This window comes from Aspergillus aculeatinus, assembly GCF_003184765.1.
Source record: "Aspergillus aculeatinus CBS 121060 unplaced genomic scaffold BO66scaffold_17, whole genome shotgun sequence".
Lineage (NCBI taxonomy): Eukaryota > Fungi > Ascomycota > Eurotiomycetes > Eurotiales > Aspergillaceae > Aspergillus > Aspergillus aculeatinus.
Window position 1 is genome coordinate 206,508 of NW_020291486.1, and position 21,930 is coordinate 228,437.

Consider the following 21,930-nt stretch of genomic DNA (forward strand, 5'->3'; position numbering starts at 1 on the left):
ACACTACAGAACGAGTGGTTATTAGTCTAGGCAATGATATTTAGGAATGCATTCGATTGTCATCGAATCCTGTTCTAGGCTCCGCCACGTGTGCTGATTTGCATCTACACATCAACAACAAGATGTAGACCGAGCCGTCACTACTTTCAGAGGCTCATCATCTCTATAGACAGGAGTTTTGTACGTTGGTATCAAAAGTCTGAAAATTGCCTGCTTTATATATGTTAAACTGTAAGACATAGTTCGACCTAACTTACCCATAGCACAGAGGTCTATCTCCATGTCGCGGGTCACTGCCATTCGACATGTCTGCATCAGCCCTGAATTTGATAGGCACCTCTACCTCCAAGTGGCAGTCACCGCTGCCGCAGTCGCGCAGCCGGTCGGCACAGTGTACGACCGGTTCGGATCGCTCTCCCATACCACCGTCCCGTCGGACTCCTTCTTGATGAACTTGTACTCGAAGGTCGTGCCAGCGGGGAGGGTGACCGTGGTCGTCCACAAGGGGTTAGAAGAGGTGTATGAGGAGGCCGAGAGTGCGATTGCGGAGGAGGTGTCCCACGAGCTCAGCTGGCTGATTGAGCCGGTCAGGAAAACATTCTCGCCGTATGTCGTCGTGACAAGCTCGTTGAAGGTGACGGCAACGCTGGTAGCGGCGGCGCAGGTCGCGGAAGTAGTCGTGCTGGAGGTCTTCGTACTCGTGCTGCTAGTCTTGCTAGTCGTGCTACTGGTGCTGCTGCTCGAAGACGATGACGAGCTGGAGGAGCCGGAGCCTGACCCGCCGGTGATGGCGATATCGGCGCACCCGAGATAGACCTGCGCGGTCTGATAGCTGTTCCATCTCCAGCGAAGCAGGGTATGGTCGGACGAGTAGTTGGGAAGCTAGAAAGCTCCCAGAATTAGTATTTGATTGATGGAGAAGATGCATGAGTCCACCCACCTTAATCTTTTTGGTCACAGTGTATCCGCCTGCGATTGTGGTCGTGCAGGAATTCAGCGCTGCTCCGTCCACCCCCTCACAGCCGCGGTTCGTGTCTGCGTTGAACGCATTGCATGTGAACCAGTCGTTGCGATAACAGGCCTGGTCCGACGTGCAGTCGGGGTTGTAGCCGCAGGTCTGGCCGCTCACATCGGTGCACTTCAGCTCACCCGCCAGGAAGCAGTCCTCGGCAGCTTGCTTTTCGTCGTTGGTCGGCAGATAATCCGGGTCAAGGAAGAGGTCGACGAGCGTTTGGTTGGTGCAAATACCGTAGGTGAACATGCCGCCGTGGTCACCGTTGTGGTCGACACACCATTGCACTTCGATGGTGTCCCCAGCCGTGTAGGTCGCGACGACCGAATTACCCCAGTTGTCGCTGGGCTGGTTGTAATCGACACTCACCCTGGCATTATATCCGCATGGACCGGAGCGGCCAACCTGGGCCTCCTCGAGATCGGGCCATGCGGTAACAGGCTCGAGGATAGCACACTCGGGACATGTGTCGATACCAGCCTACGTTCCGGTCACTCAGTATAGGACAGAAAAGTAGAGGGGAGCGCTGTACCTCAAACCCTAGTCGGGTTCTGCTAGATGGGATGGTGAGATAGCCATGGCCGGCCACGGAGGTCAGCAACCCGGCGAGTGTGAGGAAAGAAGAGCTCTTCATGGCTTTTATCTTCTTGAGCTGGCTGCAGTGCAATCAAGAAAGTCCCTGCAGAGAGGTGGTGCTTTATAGGCATATTGTTCCTCGCTTAGAGTCACCTACATCCCGATTCGGCACGGGCCTTGGCCGCTGCTAGCCGGGTCTTGGAAGTCTTGGTAAAGGAGATACCAGCAAATGAGGTCTTCTGAAGGCTCGCTACCCCGATATTTGACCGAATGTAAAGCTGCTGAAGAATGCACTCGGGCCTTGGCACCAGTCGTCTCCGAAGATGATCTAGTCATCGAGCCTAAGCGAAGTGAACTAGACATGTAGGTACAACGAAGCATGCATAGCAAGCATGTGCATACAGAATAAGCAAGAGTTGACCAAGACTAATTTCTGCATGGCGTTGTCACATACCGACACGCTAGTCAGCTTCGGGATCAGCCGCCCGCCACCCATGGGATGCTCTAAGTTACCCCTCACTGCATTCACCCTCACTCTCACCTTCTGCTCTCTACCCTGCTCTCCATGAGCCCTAACTCCCGACCAGAAATCTTGATTCATGGCCCAACCAGAACACTTTGATTACCTTTGGGATCAAGCCAAAGCGCGCTACAAGTCCATCACAGGCCATGACCTCGACAGCCCCGCATTTCCCAACCCCGCTTCAGCTGACGACCTGCTCCTGCTCCTCGACGCGAGAAACACCGACTTTCTATCTTTCCGGGAGAAGCGCTCTATGCTGTTCCACAACCTCAGTACCCTGTGTCAACCGATCGAATCACTCACCTACGTCATCTCCACGGGGACCTCGGTGGTATTTCCGCCCAGCGCTGCATGTTTTGCCGCCCTGACATTGTTGATTGATGCTGCCCGTGGCGTATCGTCGCTCTATGATTCCATCATTGGTCTCATCGAGACCCTCAAGGTCTGCACCCGTCCCCCGAGATACGGTATATCGGAACCTGACAGGAGTCAGGAAAACAGGACTTCCTCGCCCGAATCAAGATCTATGCTGTAAATCAGGCGACACCCGAGCTCCGCAGCACGCTGGTGACTATCCTCGTAATTCTGCTGGAAGTTTTCGGTCGCTCCGCGAAGATCATCCGGGGTGGAACACTGGGTCGCACCCTGGCCTTCGCGAAGAACACGGTCTTGGGTCGCGATGAGAAGCTGCAGGGTCTCCTCAACCAACTGGAGAAGCTGTGCCAGAGTGAGAACCGGCTGGTCGCGGCGGAGACATGGGCGGAGACGAAGCGCACCGCGCATCAGATGGACCAGGTCAGTGATGACTTGGGGACGTTAGTCCTGGGACAGGAGACTTTTCGTGATGAATTCCGGGAGGAAATGCACAAGGTGCGAGAGACGGTGACGGCGTCGTCGGCCAGGCAAGAGAAATCACCGACAGCCATCCGGGAGATTCTCAAGCCCTCGGTACACCCAGCCGATGCGTATCAGAGTCTCGCAAAGAAGAGGGTGGCAGGGACGGCAGACTGGATTATCGCAGAACCGTTGTTTGAACAATGGGTGGCTGATGAGGGGCAGACACCGCTGTTGGCTGTCTGTGGGAGTCCGGGCAGTGGAAAATCGGTCCTCTCGCAGCGCGTTATCTCCTTTTTTAAACGAGCTGCAAGCTGAGAGCGCAAGCAGCGGTGCCTCGATCGCGTATTTCTTCTTCAGTAACAGCGATACTGAAACCAAGTCATTCAGCCAGGCACTGCGGGACTGCGCTCACCAAGTTTACCAGAACAATGCAGCGTATCAGGCATATCTTGAAGCCCACCTCAGCTCTCCAGATGATATCAAGACTATTCGCAGTACGTGGAGATTGCTATACACTCAGCACTATATTGCGCAGCGAAGAACAACCGGTCGGGTGGTCCTTGTATTGAATGGTCTCGACGAAGCCTTTCAGGCAGATCGGGAGCAGTTCTTCGAGCTGCTGTCAGATCTACCTTCCGGGAGTGGTGAGTACTCGCACAAGCCGGTTCTCTTCACAGACTGACCAGCCATAGCCTCTCAAATCAAGATTCTACTAGTCGGAAGGCCTGAGATCTACGCTGAGCTCATTGAACAGATCAACACCATACCTTGCATTCAAGTTGACGCAGCGAAGAACTCTGCTGACATCCGAGCATTAATTGAAACCACCATGCGACGAACTCGTGTCTTGAGTCGCATTCCTCGGGATCTCTCAGCCAAAATCCAAGACGAACTCATCGAAAAATCCCAAGGGATGTTTCTGTGGGCCGACCTGATGCTGCGCGAGTTGAGCCGGAAGACGCGAACGAGCAGTATGCTGGATAGCCTGCAAAGAGCCCCGAGGGGATTGGATGAGATGCTGGAGCATGTCCTGCGAGGCTTCAGCGCGAAACTCGACGCAGAAGAAGCGGAGAATTTGAACACGATGCTTGCATGGCTGGCTTGCTCAGATGTTCCACTGAGTTTGCGTCAGCTGGACTACATTCTGCAGTATGATTCGCCGGGCGGGGATGGAGTCTTTGACCTTGAGACCATGCTCCGAGTACAATACGCTTCATTCTTTCTCCTCCTTCGAGACGATGGCCTGACTACAGCCGACCTTCAGGGTGCGGAGGTCGCAGCCTATCTCGCCGAGGGTCGGACGAGCGATGATCTCCTCGAATTTCAGTCCAACAAGGAGACCACTCGTGTCGTTTTCCGCCACGCATCGATTAGCGAGTACCTCCGCAATCCCGCTTACGGAAAGGTGCGCGATAGCCCTGGCTCTGTGCCTGTTGGTGTAAATATCATTCAGGCGCGGACCCATATCCTAATACGCTGCCTGAAGCTGTTCCAAGACGGCTTTGCGGAGGATGAGGACAAGGACGGAAGGGTCTCACTTATTATCTATGCGCAGAGTCAGTGGCTGAGTTATCTGAGGCATCTGGTCAGCAACGACCGGCTCGATCCACACAGCAAGCGCGAGATAAGATCTTTATTCCGCAGACTACTGTCAGCTCCTGACTGCGTACATTGGCTGGACCCGGATGACTGGGAGTTCTTCTCTTCTGGGGATTACCGCCTAGTCGAAAGTCTCTTGAATGATACATCGTGTTCAGCCGACGAAGAAGATGACGAGATTACAGAATGGCTGTCATCCTGTCGCCAAAAGCCCGGCGGCGTCTTCTCAGTCATGGCTGAATATGCCGCCGAGGGTTGGCTGAAGGAAAGCGCCTGGTCTGCGTCGGAGTGCTTCCGTCTCGTGTGGGCGGTCAAAATCATCTCCGAAGACGGCGATGTGAAGATTATGCGCGAGACGCCCAGTACAGAAACCGTGCTTGAGGTCGCTCGATGGACGAAGCTGGAAGAAGACGCGCTGTGGCATGAAAGGGTCGGGAACTGCCTCTCCAATCTAGGGCATCTGGACGATGCAAAACATTACGCGGAGATGTCGCTGAGCCTGCAACCGAAATCAGTCGCTGCCAGTTTGGACATTGCTCGAATTTACCTGAAACAACACAAGCGCAGCGAAGCAATCGACATATACCTCGAAACCGAAAAACTGTACACGAAGTCACTTCTCGAACAGCAGGAGCCCGACCATGAGGACTCCGATCTTGACATGCTGGTGTCGCCATACAGTCTGTCAAGGCTGCGATTGACTCTGTCGGAGTTGTATTTGGAACAAAGCGATTGTCTCGAGGCTGCAACATGGCTCCACTCGTGCTTACAGTTGGGATCCTACAGCATTCAAATTCCCAAACTTGCCGAAGCACTAGTTTACCAACTCAGCATGCCCCCGTATAGAAATTATGGGGAAATAATGCGCTTGCTGAGGTCGATGGACCGTGAACCTGAACACCATACTGAGACGTTTCTGGATGACTGCCTCATCCAGTACAGAAGGGCGGACAGTCGCTTTCTCGAGGCCTGTGCGACCGCTGCCCACGCCATGGGGGCCTTAGAATGGCTGGCGGATCGATATCGACACGCGAGGGCAGCTGCGTTGCAGGATCTGCGGTCTACCGTTGTCGTTTGTCTCGACGTCTGCTTGGCCCAACTCTATAGTCGATTCATGAACGAACCCCACAAGGCTAAGGCTAAATGGAGGCAGATTCTCAGTCTGCCCCGCGTGGACATGGACGATCACTGGGAGATGACCCAGTCGAGGTCAGTCACCGAGTCATCCTATGCATACCAACTCTATATGGATGCTTTGAAAGACCCCAAAGACACCGGAGCCTTCTTGCACGAAGTCGCCATTCTGGCCAGATGGTTGAGAGAGGTACCCCTCACCCGCGACATTTCCATCGCGAACCAAGCCGGCCTATACTTGGGACGCTGGCACCTGGATCATGGCGACGCAGAGCAGGCACGACTGTACTTCCGGGGGTATATCAAGATTTCCCTCGCTCATCTCGAAGACATTGACCCCGCTTGGCGAGCAGATGCCTTCTACAAGCTATTCACCATTCTGGTCGCGGCGGATGACGACGCCAACGCTATTTCTCTGTTTCACGCAATCCGCGATGCACCGCAGGACAGCCGCGAGTCCACGCTGCCAGATGACTGGCTTCTTCCGTGGGCGTGGTGCTGTGATGTCTGTAAGCAAGAATATGACAGTTCCGCTCCCTGCAACAAGTGTCGGGTCTGCGCAGCAGATCTTTGTCCGGGATGCTTTGCGTCGGTGCAGCAAGCTACAGCGAGTGCTCGGGTTTGCGCCCCTGATCATGCCTGGCTTTCTATTCACTCCCCGTCAGTACTTCCTGAGCAAGGCTTTGTCATTGTGAAGGGCTCTCCGATGTCCATCGATCACTTTCTCGCGGATCTGGGTCAATTCTGGGAGTGAAGGGTCCATCTTGTTGCGCACGTAGCCTTCGAATAGAGAAGGGCGGGTCCTAGCAGTCTTCTGGGGTCTATCATCAGCCGACATCCTGCAATATGGGTGCTAACATAATCTCCATATATATTCACAACTGCTCTTCTCTTTTGATTGAATCGTCCGATTGTTGTAAATATATATCAGCTCGGTGTGGTACCTGGGATTTGGTCGTACCATTCACCGACTCGAATGCATTGCCATTCTCTATAGCGAGAAATTTGTTTTTCCAGACCTATGGAAGCCATGTGATTCTACGTAGCGCAGGTCATCTTATCTCTACTCTAATTCTCTCCAATGAGCCTGTAGGCGACCCGGCTCATTGTGGAGAGCGAACCCGCTGCTGGTTAGTCCGCAGCGGGGCTCGATTGCCGAATTCGGGGGTGGTTTGCGAGGGAACCCTAACTTTCAGTCCGGTGGATTGATTGCTTGACTGGTTGGCAGCGTGGTATTTCCGCGGCCAAAAATGTAGAAAGGACTAGTATTGTCATCTCGTTTGATTATCACTGGTCTCAAACTCATTTATCTCAAAAACTTATGGCGTTTGTGACAATTCATTCTTGATAACATGCGAGACGCTCAGACCATGTCGAGGCACTCAAATGCCATCTTTCATAAAGTTCTGGACGTTATGATCGCTAGTCCGTCAAGCTAAAGCTATACATCAGAAGAAATTGCTCCGACGCTGGAAATTCACGGCGGCGTATCTCCGATCACCCATAGAAGGCTTTGCCGCGGGTCCCTTAAAACCGCGTCGCTTCCCAACTGCGGCCCCAACCTTCTCTACAAGCAGCAATACATCGGTTCATCTCCCTCGCCTCAAACGACAATGAGCCGACTCACAGCTTTGGTCCTGATTTCAACCATTACCTTCAACATCGCCACCTTTGCGCTTGGAGCGGCCACGTTAGCAGAGTACCTCAACCAACGCAGCTACCTTCTGGGTCTCGTCCCCAAAGCCAATATCCACGACAATGCCTACATCGGGGCAGCTAGTTACAGCATATGCTCGAGTTTCCTGTCCGCCTTGATCTTTCTCATCGTGCTCATCATCCAAGTGCTCCGGCGCACCATTGCCTATCGAGTCCTAATCGTGTGTTCGGTCGTGCCAAGTCTCATCGGCTTCGCTACTGCGATCGCCTTGACCATTATCACGGCGACGAAGGTGGTGTCATTCGGGGATAGTGTCGGGCCGCGTGTGACTACATACTTGGATGAGGCTGCCGATAGCGACGGGGTCCCCTTAGAATATCGGAAGGATGCTGTTTCCATCGCGGCTGTTGTGATTGCCTGGGTGGGATGGGCCTTCACTGTGGTCGGGTGAGTTCTTGCGCCTACTTGTAGTGGTGTGTATGCTGATCGCAGTAGATGTGCTTTATTACTCAAGTCTTGGCGGAAGAAATTGGTGAAGCAGACATCGTTGGGATCTCAGGGTGAGAAAGCCGCTTGGTCTGAAGATGGCAGTGAACATGGTCGAGCTTGAAGTGGAGGATTGCTATGCCCAAGCACTGACGGAGCGCGAGCTATGGTTGACTGTCCACATCGCGATCTCTCTTTCGTAGGCCCCAGTCAGGCCATGTGACATTCGAATTGTGCATATCACTGGGTCTTGAGAGCACCCTTGGAGGTGAAATCCATCGGAAATTGTTGCAGCGTTGCTATGATGCTGGAATAGTGTTAATCTACCTCAGCCGAAAGCTTCAGACGTGAGCCCCGGTCGGGGATTTTCTACTTAACGTTGGTTGTGCGTAACGCAGTCAGCGAGCACGCGTTCCTCGCCTCTGTAAATCCACTATGGCTTCCTGTGCAGTCGCCCTTTAGCCTCCTGATCCAAAATCTATTCTTTCAATCCCTCTAGATCACAAGTATTCCAGGAGCAATAGCTTCGACCGGGAAAGAGAATTAGCGTGCTCTGTACAGTATTATGTCTAATCCTTAGGGACCCCACTCGGTATGCTGGGAGGTCTATTCCTGTTCCCTATGCCTGCTAATAGGCTATCAATCTCCTCCAACTGTTCGAAACCCCATGTTATCTACGGGGTATTGCTTGAGTGGGTTCAAGCGAGAACAGAAAATAGATATGGCCAGCTCACTTGGCGCAACAGCCTCTTTTTTCTGTGGCTGTCAGGAATTCGTATGGATAATAACCTCCGGATTCAAAGCAGAGGTTCTGCATTTGTAGACCGTGCGGGATCCGGGTCTGATTCCATCTAGTCAGGGGTGTAGATACGAGGTAAGAAGATAGAAATTGTAGTGCACGACCAAGACTCCGTGAAGAGTGGTAAAGAGGCAGGATGAGCTGGCAACTAGCACATGCATATGCCGCACCAAACCCCGATTAGCTGACGTGTCAGGACCTCACAGGACCTTTGCATGGACGAACGCTCTAGCATCGTAATCGCAACTTTGAGGACGCGATCTCGATCTGTCGGTCTTATCGCCACTGGAGAAGTCCCTCATGATCGCTGAAACCTGGGGCCATGTGACCTAAGTTATACTGGACGGAAGCGACAGATAACGTTACATGTGTAAGTGATCGCAGAACTTCGCCACTAACCCCAGCGGTTACAAATCCTCGTGGACATGTATAGTAGAGCACCCAGCCACGCTTACCGCTCCTTTCTAGTCTTCATCTCTCCGAGGTCGGCTACACCTCTACCCAAAAGAGTAAACGGAGAGATCAGGTGGTGTCCCATACCCCACCCGACCAAGCGCGATTTAATCGGATCGATCCGATCCGATCGATCGGTGAGGGATGGATCCCCCGCCCGCGGGCCGGACGATGGCATTTCCGAGAGTCTCCTTGCCCTCAGGGCCTCGTTCAGCCGCCAGGGACTGCAAATATCTCTCTTCCATTCCTGGTAGCCTACACTTGGTGAAGCCACGCTTCTCGCGTTGCAGCCTCAAGACCGTCCTTCTCATGAGGTTGACCGCTCGGTTGCCCTCGCAGTTGGTCCCCAGAGCCCCCACCTTGGTCACGACACATACTTAGTGCACAATATACGTGTAGCACTATGAGGAGTCCTGTGGACCCCCATCATGCAGATCATCCGCCCTCAGCCTATGAGGTCCGGGCCTTTTTCCTGCGTGGGGTGAGATAGTCGGATCTGCAGCAAATACTCCCCATCTTTCAGATTAAGTGCATGATCTCCGAGCCAATCCGGAGAAGATGCCCGGAAGATGATTGCGAGATGAGCTCGGTCGCGTTCTCCGTTTGGTGCCAGCACACAAGACAGCGTCTCTGATCATGTCCAGATCGATTCTACCCCCATTCTTCAGCCCCGCTCGGAATTACTAGCTGCGATTGTTCGACGGGAATCAAGACAAGACAGACGGAGGGACCTGATCACTACCTACTGATCGGGATCTATAAAGCCATCATCAAAGAACACCCGAGCCGTCAATTTCATACCTGCGGACCAATGAAACACCTCACTCTCATACTCCTTCCTTTTTCCTCGTCTCCTGCAATCTTTATCAGTCGATTTCGAACGCAACCGTAATCATGGGCCAGTGGCAAATGCGCCGCAATGTCCCCTCAGACGACGACTGGCGGGCATACGAGAAGCGGCTGGCCGAAAAGGAAGCCGAGTTCAAGGGCCCGGGCACAATGCCGGACCATGTCAAATGGAAGGACGACGAATGGGCGCGCTGGCTTGCGATCGAGAAGAAGCTCGAAGAGATGACGGCCGCGCTGCCCAAGGAGCGCAAGGCTATGCTGACTGCGGAGGCTACGGCGGTGATCAACGAGAGCTACCAACCTTCGGAGGGCAAGGAGAAGCCTTCTCCGGAGGCCGTTCAGCAGGTCGCCGAAATGCTCACGGACTATGTCACTGCCTTCAAGCGCATGCCCGAGGAGTTCAAGCTGTTCGACGATGATGAGCAGGAAAGAATCATGCGAAACAACTCCGAGGAGCTGCGGCAGTGGCCGGCGCCGCTATTCACGAACTACCCGGAGGAGGACGATCGGTGGGAGATGTTTTTGCAGCGGCTGTACCTGGAGCACCTGCGGAACATCGGCTACTACGGAGAGTGGCTGAACTATCATTTCGCCGACCTCTATTACTTGACCTTGCACCCGGTACGAGGCTGAAGGCTGAATGCCGATTCCCCCTCCCCTACTCAATCCTCTTGTTCTGCTTCTTTCCATGATTACTAACTCTGTCTGATCTCAAAAAACCTTCTCCAAAGGCCTCACCTACCTTATCGACAAGGACACCGAGCGTCTGATCGCCCTGCACGACTTGTGGGAGAATCTGAGTCCCTGGCTTAAAAAGCCGTCGAATATATGCGAGTGGAGGAGAAAGTACAAGCCCGATCCAGGGGATGAGAAGGAAGACCCCACCGGCAAGAGCGCCTGCGACCAGATGGAGTCATATAGTTTCGACTTCAAGACCGACCGACCACTCTTGGAGGGCAAGGACAAACAGACCCAGAGAAAGATGCTCTACTGGTTCGCGCAGCCGAAATGGTACAATAACCCTCAGATAGTCTGGGAAAGGCTGGACATCCAAAAGGCGATCTTCGAGGCCAAGGGCTCCTCCAAGCTCGTCACTGTGGTGGCCACGGAGGTGTACCGGAAAATGGCCGAGAGGCAGGCCAAGATCAACAAGAACTACCAGAGCCTGCAGCTCAATGGTCGCCAGGCGCTGGCCATGGACCTGGACAAGATTGATTGAACAGAGGCCCTGCTTTTTCAGCTTGGAGCTTGGATCATGTACCTGCACGCCGATCATTTACATACAAAAGCAATATCCGTCGGACGTCCTTTTGATTCCTTTCCAAAGATTGGGTAGCCGTAGTGCATTCAGTGCATTCAGTATTAATGCTGCCCGACAGATAAGCGCTCCCAATTGACTTTGCACTGGTGTTTATGTTGGCCAAAGCCCTGACTCTCAGCTTCGGCGCAGCAATCGCCTCCCGCTTCCGGGCAGTGCATAATTTGAATACAGGATATTGTCTTTCGATGCCCGACGGGGTTTGGTTGACAAACCTCCCGGATTAATGACGGGATTCGCACAGAGCCCACATAGATCCCGAGGTTCATTCCCGTTCGACTCCACCCTGCTATCCCGTCTGTCAGATTTGCCAGGTAGAGTACGTCACTCGCTATTTCTACGCAGCGGGGATTGGCTGTGTGATTTATATCCCCGCTCTAGATGTCCGATAATAGGGCCGATGTCACGCTGAATATACAGGAGTCTTGCTTCTACAGCATGCTGGGATGAGAGCTTATCACCTGGTGGGCAGATAGCTTGTACGTAGATCTGAAAGTAATGCCCATTGCCATGAAAGATACATCTCTTCCCGCTAACTAACTTGTCATCTGTATAGCTCTCATGAAAACTGGGTATTAGAAATTGCAACCAGCAATTACTTTTCTATAGTCTAAGAGGGGTATATTCTATAATCCAGTATGCAATGCATCGCGAGAAAGACTCGAAAGAAAGGAGATAAATGGACAACCCGTCCAACACCGAAACCAGACCTCTCACTCCGACCACCAAGACCTCCACAAAATCTCCACAATCGAGGACTAATCTACCCACCAAACACCCTCCCCTCCGACCAAACCCTTAACCTCCCGCCCCAGTACCAAAAGCACACCGGCACCGGCACCAACACCACACACACCGCCCCAAGCACCGTCGTCGCCTCTGCCACCCCCAAGCCGTGCAGCATCTGGCTCGCGAACAGCGGAAACGACGCCGCAAACACACTGCGCATGGCGCCATTGACCCCCAGCGCACTATTCGCCATCGCCGTGTAGCAGTCCACGATGTAACTAAACCCCTGGATGAACAGTAGGTACATCCCACACCCGATGAAGAGATTCGAGCAGACGGAACTCGCCCAGTAGATGGCCGGGCTGGCCGTCCAGGCGTACCAGAACATGCCCACAGGAATGAAGATCGCGCCGAGCATCATCGGCGGTAAGCGGGATTCCGGGATGAATTTGCCGGTGGATGGGTCGTGGCAGTGGTGTCGGAAGTAGAGGGCGTTGTAGAGGATCATCGCGAGGGCGCCGAGGGCGACGCCGACGTTGATCCCCAGTAACGGGAGGGTGTTGAGCCCCGTGCGCCAGCCGCGGAGGTCGCCGTAGGTGTAGGGGTAGGATTGGTAGAAGAGGTAGAGGATGCCGTAGAGGATGGATTGGTAGAGGGTTAGAAGGAAGAGAATGGGTTGGGTGGAGATTAGCCCTGCGTCGCGTTAGTGAGGGTTGTGCTGTTGTAGAGGTAAACGGGAACCTACAGAAAGGTCGGATGAGGTAGAGTCTCGCGACCTGCGCGATGCTTAAGTTCTCCTTCTCCGCGGAGATATCCAGTGGTTTGTCGATGCTGGGGGTCTCGAGGTTCTTTTTCTCGGCTGCTGCTGCTGCTGCTGCTCTATCGAGGACAATTTGGGGACATGTCTCCGGGAACAGCAGCACAGCAATGAGCGACAGGCCCAGCCCGCAGATGATAATCACCCACATCGTCCACCGCCAGTGCAGCGAAGACGCCACAATGAAGCCGCCGAACACGGGGCCGAACGTCGGCCCCGAGAACATCAGTCCGACCGCGATCGCCATCGCGGTGCCCCGCTGCGCCGTGGCAAAGCAGTCGCTGACGACTCCCCCCATCACCGCCACGGGAGAGATTCCAAACAAGCCGGCGAAGAAGCGCCCGAGGAGGATGGTGGTGATGTTGTTGCCTAGGGCGGGCATCAGCTCGAAGAGCGAGGAGACGGTGACGCCGATGATCAGCGGCCATTTGCGGCCGAACTTCTCGGACAAAGGTCCGAAGGTGAGAAAGCCGAAGATGTAGCCCTAATCTGCGGTCAGTTTCCCCAACGCTTCGATATATCATGGGAGCAGAACCATACCACGAGGAATAATGTTGTCGTGAGGATAGCGACTTCTTGGTCGATATCGAACTCTCGCATAATCTCTTTTTGCCCCGGACTCAAGATACTGCTGGCCGCCGTACCCAGGATGTTCATAAGGCCGAGGATGATGATCGTCCGGACCTTCTTGGCCATAGCCCAGTTTTGAGGGTGTTCAGGGTCGACATGGTCAGACTTCCCCAAACAGGTGTCGAGTCCATCTATGCCCTCTTCGACTGCATCAATTGCCGTGGAAGGACTCATTTGATGCTGGTGAGATGTATAGGTGCGGTCACTGCACGTGACCTGCAACTCTCCAGAAAAGAAAATGCAGATCCAATCGACCGGAATGCATGAACCTGATTGGTATATGGAATATCCCTGCTAGACCCAAGTCACAATGCAGATCACTGGCATTTAATTTGTCCTACACCGACAGCACGCTTGCATATACCACTTAGAACAGGTCTCGACCCGTCCCTGTTAATTGAGACATTGAGGACGTATATATTCTTGACCACCAGCATTTCTACTCCAATTCTACTTTGAAAATTGCCTGACTCAATTGTTGCCCGTGAGGGGGAGTTACAATCCTGTGAGGGGAAGAGAGAAAAATTTTCCATGGCGGGCTTGGACCGTGGAGGCTCGGTCTGCTTTGTTCAGCGTGAAGAAAACCGGAAGTGGGGCGGCAATGAGGGGGAGAACCGACAACGTGGGTTTTGATGGGGGGAACTTGAGTGTGCGTTGTGCCATCCGCTTGGGTCAGGACAAAAGCCGCGAGGGGGGCGAAAGGGGAACGAGGGGGAAAAATCGGCAACCCGATCAAATCCCGAGATAGAGCCACGCCAAGCCTCGTGGCGGAGATGTATCGGCGATCCATCGGTCATGTCAACCATGCGGTTGTCCAATGGTATACATAGCTTGAGAAGTTCTTGTGTACCTTTTTCTGAGCCAAGAGGAGAATTGGGTTTGCGGAGTGGAATGGCAGCTGCAGATCATCCGATTGTGAGAGTGTGAGTGGATCCGGTCGTGTCGTTATGCATTTGGGAGATTGGGTGCAATGCGCTGCCCTAGGGAGCATTGACTTCGACTGTGCTGGAAAGCATAATCATGTGGAGAACTCCCGTAAAGGTATAGGGTGCAACAGAGACTAAATTTAATGTCGCGGATAGATCCGTCGATCAGACATGGTATAGTAGTGGCATCTGAAGTTATCATGAAATGTTTTGCCAGGCCTTGGTTTACTTACCCTCCACTGGGATAGTCACCAGTCTGGGTCCACAGAAAAAGGACTGCTTTCGAAGTCAGCTGTGATGCATGGAAGAATGCAAATTCTCTCTGTGACATCAACAGACAGAGACAAGGACGACTCGCTTTCACGAGAATTTCCGTCAAACAACTCATCGTCCTTTCAAACCAAATGAAGAGCTCACTCAGTCCACCAACAATTGAAAGAATCTCCATCTAGTCTGATTGAACTGAAAGACAGTTTCAATCCACCATGCCCCCATGCACAAAGCCACGACACCTATAAGAATCATGATGACCACTTTCCAAAAGATAGAGCAGAATCACCAGCAGGCTGGCCACAACTGCCGACAAACATCGCTCAACACAACACATCAGGTTAACCGCGAAACACACAACCAAGCACCATGGAATCGACCGTGCCGCGCCGCAGTGAGCCCTACACCCATGCCTGGCTAGCATCCACCGAAGCCAAGACATCCTACATCCTGGACGATTTGCACATCCCCCACGTCATCTGGGGCGACTCCGTCTTCGGCTACCTGGGCCTGCAGCTAACAATCACCAGTGTGGACTACGTCATCGAAGACGAGTTCTTCGCCGTCGCCCTAGAAGCCCTGTCCACCCTACCCGAAGGCCTGGACTTCTGCTGTCAAGCGCCGGACCCTAACGACGCCACCAGCACACGCACCGCACCCCCCTGCCCCTGGCACCCGCACCCGCGACCAAAGGGCACCCTCATCCCAGACGCGCACTTCATCGTCAACGACAAACACCACCTGCACCTGTACCGCAAATCCCGACTTCTGTGGTGGATCCCGCGCCTGCAGGATCGCGGGGGCGGCGACGAGGATTCCCTGTATATGTGTACCTGCGACTCGCTCCTGCCCACGCCGCGCGCCACCGCGCACCGGGGCGGACCGGGACGCGGGCCCGCCGACCTGGCCTCCACGCACCACCCGGTGTACATGCTGAAGCCGCATGTCTACGCGGCGGCGCTGGTGTTCCTGGTGGTCCGCAACGTCGGGCATGAGATCGAGGCGCACTGGGACAACGAGCTGGACAAGATGGCCGCGGCGATGGCCGCGTGCCCGCCGTGCCAGCAGCCGAATGTCCCGTGTGTCTTTTTGCAGTTCCTGAGGTGCAGGGAGGACTCGTATGTCTCCTTGACTATCTTCGCGGCTTTGTGGCGGCGGTTGCAGGAGAGAATGCCCCCAGCGGAGGGAGAGCCTGCCAAGAATTATAGGCGGCGGCGCCGGTGGTTGGAGAAGTGGAGGCCGTGAGCTGCCCTGTTGATCGGGGGTTTTTGACCTTGGTTGTGAAACCAAGAACTGGTTTCTTGGTCGCATAGCCTTTTATTGTCCAGCAATTCAACTCATCCAGCCAGGTCTATGATGTAGATCTGATGTTTCAATTATGGTTTCTTCTTCTCCGTCTTTCCTTTCTCTCGTAGGTTTCAAGTTGCGTTAAAATATAGAAACATAATAAAACCTTTGCCGGGGTGATCCGCTAAACACAGGATTGAATTATCCTACAAATCACCTAAAAATGATAAGTTTATCCTCAGGAACACAGAACTTTTAATATCCTGCCAACGATCCTCTCCTACACACCAAGTAGACCTACGCACTCAGCCTTAAGAGGGGCCCGGACTGCACGGAACACGTGCTAATCAAAACAACACCCTCAATACCGTTCCATACCTTGCTTGTAATCCCGATACAACCCATACCGGAGCATCCAAACAAACCTGTATCAGACCGATCATAGTGGAGCCCTAAGACCGCACGTCCCGCGCCCATTGGCCCAGAAATGTCGGTGCCTACGCGGCCGGCCGGGCAAGCACCAATGACAAGCTGCCACCCAGCCCTGTAAGGCTGAGGGAGGGGATTCCGTCGGTTGTCCTCTTCCAAGGTTTCTTGTCGAGGGTACACATGCCCCTTAAGTGGTATTTTACTTGCGTGAGGGAAAGGCTGAGGTTTGGGGACGGTCACGTCATATGTGCGGGCTCGGTTTAGCAGACTCGCCGAAGTAAAATCTCATCCTGCCCTCTCGTCCTTACAACAACCAGTACATTCGTATTCACATTTGTTGCTTTTGTAATACTAAGTCATCATGCAGTGTATATCAATACTACTTATATCCAGAAATGGTAAACCACATCGACAAATCGACTTTCCCAACCCAGCCTTGTACCCAAGGAACCTACCACTAGCGAACAGAAAACGCCAGCGCAAGGATTGCATACCTAGACAGAAGTCACAAGTCAGCTACAACCACGTCCACCGCTCAATCACTCACAAACGTAGAAAGGAGACTCACATAGCAACCAACGCCACCCCATGCACAACACTATATCTCCCCCCGCGCAGCACCCCGTTCACCAGCAGCACCGAAAAGAACAGCACCACCACCTCAAACACATCAAACACCAAACTCATCGGTTTGGCCAGCGCCCACCCCAGTAGCACCAGCGCCGGCATCCCAAACAACCCCACATGCACCACGCTCTGCACGACCGCACACACCGCGCCATCGACATCCTGGCTCGCCGCACTGCCGCGAATCATCGACACGCCGGTGGCGCCCGTGGTCGCGAGCGGGACAAGCGTAGCGGCCACCAGGGTCTTGCTGATGTGGAGTCGTGCCGCCGTTATGACCAGGGTGTCGGCGAGGAACTTGGAGCAGATGATTGTAGCTAGGGTCGCGAGTGTGAGTATCAGGAGGGCTTTCGCTTTGCCCGATGTGGTGCGAGGCAGTTCGTGGGCGGTGTCGGCTTCCCCATGCGCACCATCCGGGTTTTCCGTACGCGGTTGCTGCGGGAAGAGATGCCGGTGCGTTCCGAGCTGGAAATACAGGTATCCCGCGTACACGCACAGCAACACCGCGGAGACGCCCCGCGAGAAGGCCACGGTGCGGTCGCCGAGCTCGTAGGGGAAGCTTGTGGCCAGCACGGAGGGGAGCACGAGGACCGTGGAGATTGCGAGCATGAGGGAGGAGAGAGTGTTGGTGATCGGTTGGTTGAAATAGAGGATGTCGGTGCGGTAGGAGGCGGCGATCATGCTACATCCCAGGATCTGGTTCGGTAGATACGGTTAGGAACAGACTGTAAGAGCGTGTTGTCGGTGGTTGAGGGAGACGGTGCTTACCAGCAGGATCTCGGACAGGATGGCCCCAATGGCCAGGCTTTGCGCCACGTAGATCTCGCGGCTGGCAACGGCCCAGGCTCCTAACTGCAATGGTATATTAGCTTATTTATCGGTGATGAACACAGTAGTCCAGGTGGGCTCACGCTCAGCCCGACTGCTTTGCGGGGCACCGTGTTGATCAGTGCGCCTGTCAGGTCGCTCGTATGGGTTGTCAGCTGTTGCGAGGAGTCGGAGATGATAGCCGACAAAGCGATGATGGCGACAAGGTTATAGAGGAAGACGAGGACTGGGTTCCATTGAAAATACCCGGCCACGAGTGCCAGTGGGAGGAAGCATATCGGTAGGTAGGCCCCGGATCGGACGGCCGTTGGCAGTTGGCGACGAGCTGCTTGGGGGTTGTGAGTAAGGGGGCGGCCGGGATCGGATTTCGAGGGCGACTGGGAATGATTCTTAAGCAATGGGTCGAATTCGTCTCCGAAGGAGGGCTGAGTGCCATTCGAAGAGGCCATGGCGTTTGCTGCAGCGGCAGCCGATGGATTCGAAGCAGGTTTAGGAAGAAGAGAAGAAGAGATATCTTAGTCAATTAATGTCCGATCGAAGCTGGTTTACATAAGTTACCCTAAGCTCGAAGCAAAACCCTGGTGACAATACGGGCTGTCACGGAACGGTAATTCGGGCGGGGATACTATTTTTGTCCAGGGCTGAATTAACCGTCGGTAAGGCGAACTGCCGTCACTGCCTGCCCTCCTCCGGATATCCGGCTGTTTGTTACGGCCTTGACTTGGCAGGCTCTGCAAGACATCCTCCATTGGTTCTCCCATGTCTTCTCCCATGTTGCACTTCATACCGTCGAACGCATGGGCAGTCTTGCATAATCAGCGACTTCTGCTACTATGGCACCGTAGACGGTGAGAAGTAGGGTGGGTGAAGGCAAGCAGGATGCAACTCAAGACCGGAGGTCCGATAAAGCAACGGTGCTCAATCAATCAAATCGATGAGAGTTGTCCACAGCCCTACTGCCTAGCGTCTTGGCAAGAGATGATCGGTGTCGGGCTTTCTCCAGTTCTCCCACTTCTAATCAGACCAAGGGGGAAGTCATTCTTGTCCCACTGGGCTGCATCATCATCATCACCATCATTCTCTCTTCATCCCTTCTCCATTGTGCATCGCTCACCGACCCCGACCCGCTCAAGCCATCCCCGATCCATCCCTCTCTACAAGCTTAGACCCAGTTTAATCCCATCACCTTGACGTCCTTGTCCTTTCCTCCCCGGATACCCCGTTTCCGCCCGGTCGATTCCCCTCGCGCGACGGTCGGCTTCTCCTGCCCGAATCGCTCTCCCACCCCGACCATCCGCTGAACAACTCTTCGAACCCCCCAAATAGATGGAAGACATTTCCTCAACGTCGATAGCAAACACCTTCCGAAACCTCGCAGAACGATACCACACCCACAAACAAATAGAGACCGCAAGCCAGGTGGAGGCGGTGGTGGACCAAGTGCTGCAGCAGGAACCGGATGACCCGAGTGCGGCCCTCGTGCGCTTCGGAGCCCTAGTCCTCACCTTCCTGGAGCAAGGGCAGTGGAGCGCGGCCGTAGACGTGGGCAATGTGGTCGTAGACACCCGAAAGGCGCTGTTGGGCCCGGACAACCCGGCCACTCTGACCGCCATGCATAATCTCGTCTCCGCCTACTGCGGACAGGGCCGATGGAGCGAGGCCATCGAGCTGGGGCGGCGCGTGGTCGAGGCCCGGCAGGCGGTGCTGGGCATGGACAGTCCGCAGACCATGGCGTCCATGTCCAACCTGGCGTCGGCGTATCGCAACAAGGGCCACCTGCGACAGGCCGAGGCGCTGGAGAAGCAACTCCTCGACTTGAAGACGAAAACCCTGGGACCCGATCACCCGTCCACGATGACCTCCATGAGCAACCTCGCGACCACGTACACGTACATGGGCCGGTACGACGACGCCGCCCGCCTCGAGCAGAGCGTCATCGAGCGCAGCGCGCGCGTGCTCGGCACCCGCCACGGGTCCACCCTGACCTACAAGTCCAACCTGTCGGTCACCTTCCGGGAGCAGGGGCGGTTGGAGGACGCCGAGAAGCTAGAATCCGAAGTTCTAGACGCGAGGGTCACGAGTTTAGGGGTGCAGCACCCGCTGTGTCTCACGTCGATGGCGAACCTGGCGGCCATCTATCGGGATCTGGGCCGGTTTGAGGAGGCGGAGCAGCTGGAGGCGCAGGTGGTGGAGAGGAGCCAAGATGGGCTGGGCGGCGATCATCCGCAGACTTTCATGGCCATGGTCAACCTGGCGACCACCTGGCGGCTGCAGGGACGACTGGACGAGGCGGCCAGCCTTGGGGCGCGGGCCGTCGCCGCTATGAAGCAGCAGCTGGGCGATCTGCATCCGCTCTGTCTGACGGCCATGGCGGAGTTGGGGTTGACCTTCCAGAGTCAGGGGCGCACGCGGGAGGCGGAGGCACTCACGGCGCAGGCGTTGCGGGGCATGCAGAAGGCGCTTGGGGACAGCCATCCCCATTGTCTGACCACCGTTGCCAATCTAGGGGTGATCTATCAGTCGCAGGGCCGGTGGAAGGAGGCCGAGGCCCTGGCGGAGCGGGCGGCGCGCGGCCGCGAGAAAGTCCTTGGCAAATCCCATCCGCTTACCCTGGCGTCCATGCAGGATCTTGTCCGGGTATGTCAGGTGCTAGCTGCAGATAGGACGATGGACACGCGCGTGAGGGTTCCGGGTTGAGGGACATGAGTATTGCTGGCGTTATCCTGCGTTATCTGATGAGACATGATTCAATATTGGGGGTGAGCTTAGTTAGCGATTGATCTGAGTAGTTACTGCGTTAAAGAAGACAGCAACTGAAGTCACCAAGCTTGGGAATATTCCAATGCAATAGCAGTGAGGCATTATGGTACGAGATTATGGGTGAAAAAAGAAGAAAAGCCCACGTTGAAGCAGGAACGTGGCTGAGGGCCACTTGTTGGGCTGCACTGCCTCCTTGCCAAGACTCGATGCTGCACTAGTGTTGAGACATATGCGGGGGTGACCACATGCCAGTTGATTCTACACTCAATGACTACGTTTTCAAGGACGTGGATTGATGGTGGATTCTGACTACAGGGGGATATCTGAAAGGAAGTAGCCAAGGCCACCGAGGTGGGTAGTGAGCGGCAGCCAGGCGAGAATCGCTAACACACCCCTAGCTTGGCCCACGCCTCAAACATAAAGCAAAAGTACGTCCATAGAATTGCTACAGGGGAAAAAGAGTATCGAGAATTATAGCGGTGACAAGTGGTAACATAGATGGCGGAGAGCCTAACTTATATAACGCCTAGGAAATTCACCTACACCCCGGCTAATCGCCTTGTTCTTCGCCTTGGCTATGTATAACGGCAACAACCACGGCGATAAGAGCTCAGCGATGCAGTGGAAGGACTGCTGGGCTATCTTATAATCTAGGAAAATTGTATACCCACCTAGCTATTCACCTTTTACAAACACGTTAACCTCACATTAAAAATGGCTTTAAAACGCTTCACAGCAGTAAGGACTGGGAAACACTGTGAGAGAACGGCTCGGTGTATATAAAGCCTTAAGAATTTTATCTATATCTACCAGTGTAAGAAAGGAACAATAGGATCCATCCAAAACAATAGCCAACATTACCCGCAATCCTGATCCAGGCCTTGAATCGGTTATACAACTGCGGACTTATTGATCCTATTGATGCGCGCACATGATTCTTCCCTCAAGGGAAGTTGTAGGGCTTCCAGCCCTTACAACCGGAGATTTTTATCTCCTATCAAAAACAATAACTGTGTGAAGCCCAAGTTGTAAAGAAAAGTTGTGAAATAACCAACAAAGGTAACATCAGACTGTAGAGATAATACAGCGCCAACTACAAACATACATAGGTGTCTTTGGATTGTAAGTAGATCCAGCTCCACCAGTCAGACTGCTCACTTACTGTAAGTCTTTTGAAGCACTCAGGAGCGGGCAATATAAAATAACTTCTTGATTCCTTGGTGGTTCTTGATCGCTAGACCTAGCTGGGTTATCTTCATATAAATCAGATTTCAGGGTGCGGGCGTGCAGAATAGATATTGAGCCTGGCAACAGGAACAGGCGTGGAACAGAATAAATAAAATAAATAAAATAAATAAAATAAATAAAATAAATAAAATAAATA

The 21,930-nt window shown here is 54.0% G+C and overlaps 8 protein-coding genes across 8 annotated transcripts; 5 read left to right on the top strand and 3 right to left on the bottom strand.

Moving 5' to 3' along the window:
• Window positions 1-339: 339 nt before the first annotated feature.
• On the bottom strand, window positions 340-1,659 carry BO66DRAFT_448546 (starch binding domain protein; the record flags this gene model as incomplete). The annotated part of the gene is made up of 3 exons (XM_025651750.1): window positions 1,545-1,659; window positions 941-1,492; window positions 340-882 (listed from the first exon to the last, which is right to left on the bottom strand). Exons 1-3 carry the CDS (start codon window positions 1,644-1,646, stop codon window positions 340-342), a joined length of 1,197 nt encoding a protein of 398 aa, XP_025505143.1. The 5' UTR covers window positions 1,647-1,659.
• A 500-nt stretch (window positions 1,660-2,159) lies between these two features.
• BO66DRAFT_470494 (uncharacterized protein) lies at window positions 2,160-6,696 on the top strand. The gene is made up of 4 exons (XM_025652794.1): window positions 2,160-2,553; window positions 2,613-3,178; window positions 3,276-3,592; window positions 3,641-6,696. Exons 1-4 carry the CDS (start codon window positions 2,188-2,190, stop codon window positions 6,433-6,435), a joined length of 4,044 nt encoding a protein of 1,347 aa, XP_025505144.1. The 5' UTR covers window positions 2,160-2,187; the 3' UTR covers window positions 6,436-6,696.
• Window positions 6,697-7,294: 598 nt separating this feature from the next.
• On the top strand, window positions 7,295-7,948 carry BO66DRAFT_437346 (uncharacterized protein; the record flags this gene model as incomplete). Its single annotated transcript, XM_025650985.1, has 2 exons — window positions 7,295-7,785; window positions 7,834-7,948. 2 exons carry the CDS (start codon window positions 7,295-7,297, stop codon window positions 7,946-7,948), a joined length of 606 nt encoding a protein of 201 aa, XP_025505145.1.
• A 1,779-nt stretch (window positions 7,949-9,727) lies between these two features.
• On the top strand, window positions 9,728-10,767 carry BO66DRAFT_55989 (uncharacterized protein). The gene is made up of 2 exons (XM_025653401.1): window positions 9,728-10,546; window positions 10,657-10,767. Exons 1-2 carry the CDS (start codon window positions 9,971-9,973, stop codon window positions 10,693-10,695), a joined length of 615 nt encoding a protein of 204 aa, XP_025505146.1. The 5' UTR covers window positions 9,728-9,970; the 3' UTR covers window positions 10,696-10,767.
• Window positions 10,768-12,006: 1,239 nt separating this feature from the next.
• Window positions 12,007-13,756, bottom strand: BO66DRAFT_371762 (putative MFS transporter; the record flags this gene model as incomplete). The annotated part of the gene is made up of 3 exons (XM_025645465.1): window positions 13,330-13,756; window positions 12,718-13,273; window positions 12,007-12,665 (listed from the first exon to the last, which is right to left on the bottom strand). The coding sequence occupies exons 1-3, from the start codon at window positions 13,591-13,593 to the stop codon at window positions 12,007-12,009; spliced, it is 1,479 nt and encodes a 492-aa protein (XP_025505147.1). The 5' UTR covers window positions 13,594-13,756.
• Window positions 13,757-14,527: 771 nt separating this feature from the next.
• BO66DRAFT_390927 (uncharacterized protein) lies at window positions 14,528-16,165 on the top strand. The gene has a single exon (XM_025647131.1). The coding sequence runs from the start codon at window positions 14,985-14,987 to the stop codon at window positions 15,858-15,860; it is 876 nt and encodes a 291-aa protein (XP_025505148.1). The 5' UTR covers window positions 14,528-14,984; the 3' UTR covers window positions 15,861-16,165.
• A 394-nt stretch (window positions 16,166-16,559) lies between these two features.
• Window positions 16,560-18,235, bottom strand: BO66DRAFT_371766 (uncharacterized protein; the record flags this gene model as incomplete). The annotated part of the gene is made up of 4 exons (XM_025645466.1): window positions 16,560-16,825; window positions 16,900-17,654; window positions 17,727-17,810; window positions 17,870-18,235. The coding sequence occupies 4 exons, from the start codon at window positions 18,233-18,235 to the stop codon at window positions 16,789-16,791; spliced, it is 1,242 nt and encodes a 413-aa protein (XP_025505149.1). The 3' UTR covers window positions 16,560-16,788.
• Window positions 18,236-19,112: 877 nt separating this feature from the next.
• BO66DRAFT_410489 (kinesin light chain 3) lies at window positions 19,113-20,483 on the top strand (the record flags this gene model as incomplete). The annotated part of the gene is made up of 1 exon (XM_025649244.1): window positions 19,113-20,483. The coding sequence occupies one exon, from the start codon at window positions 19,113-19,115 to the stop codon at window positions 20,481-20,483; it is 1,371 nt and encodes a 456-aa protein (XP_025505150.1).
• Between the last annotated feature and the right edge of the window lie 1,447 nt (window positions 20,484-21,930).

Excerpts from the sequence above, each read along its gene's own strand:
- BO66DRAFT_470494 (XM_025652794.1), top strand. The coding sequence starts at position 2,188 with ATGGCCCAACCAGAACACTTTGATTACCTTTGGGATCAAGCCAAAGCG. Across the intron at positions 3,179-3,275 it reads GATGAGGGGCAGACACCGCT|CGGTGCCTCGATCGCGTATT; the intron begins GTTGGCTGTCTG and ends GAGCGCAAGCAG. Across the intron at positions 3,593-3,640 it reads AGATCTACCTTCCGGGAGTG|CCTCTCAAATCAAGATTCTA; the intron begins GTGAGTACTCGC and ends GACCAGCCATAG.
- BO66DRAFT_55989 (XM_025653401.1), top strand. The coding sequence starts at position 9,971 with ATGGGCCAGTGGCAAATGCGCCGCAATGTCCCCTCAGACGACGACTGG. Across the intron at positions 10,547-10,656 it reads ATTACTTGACCTTGCACCCG|GCCTCACCTACCTTATCGAC; the intron begins GTACGAGGCTGA and ends CCTTCTCCAAAG.
- BO66DRAFT_390927 (XM_025647131.1), top strand. The coding sequence starts at position 14,985 with ATGGAATCGACCGTGCCGCGCCGCAGTGAGCCCTACACCCATGCCTGG.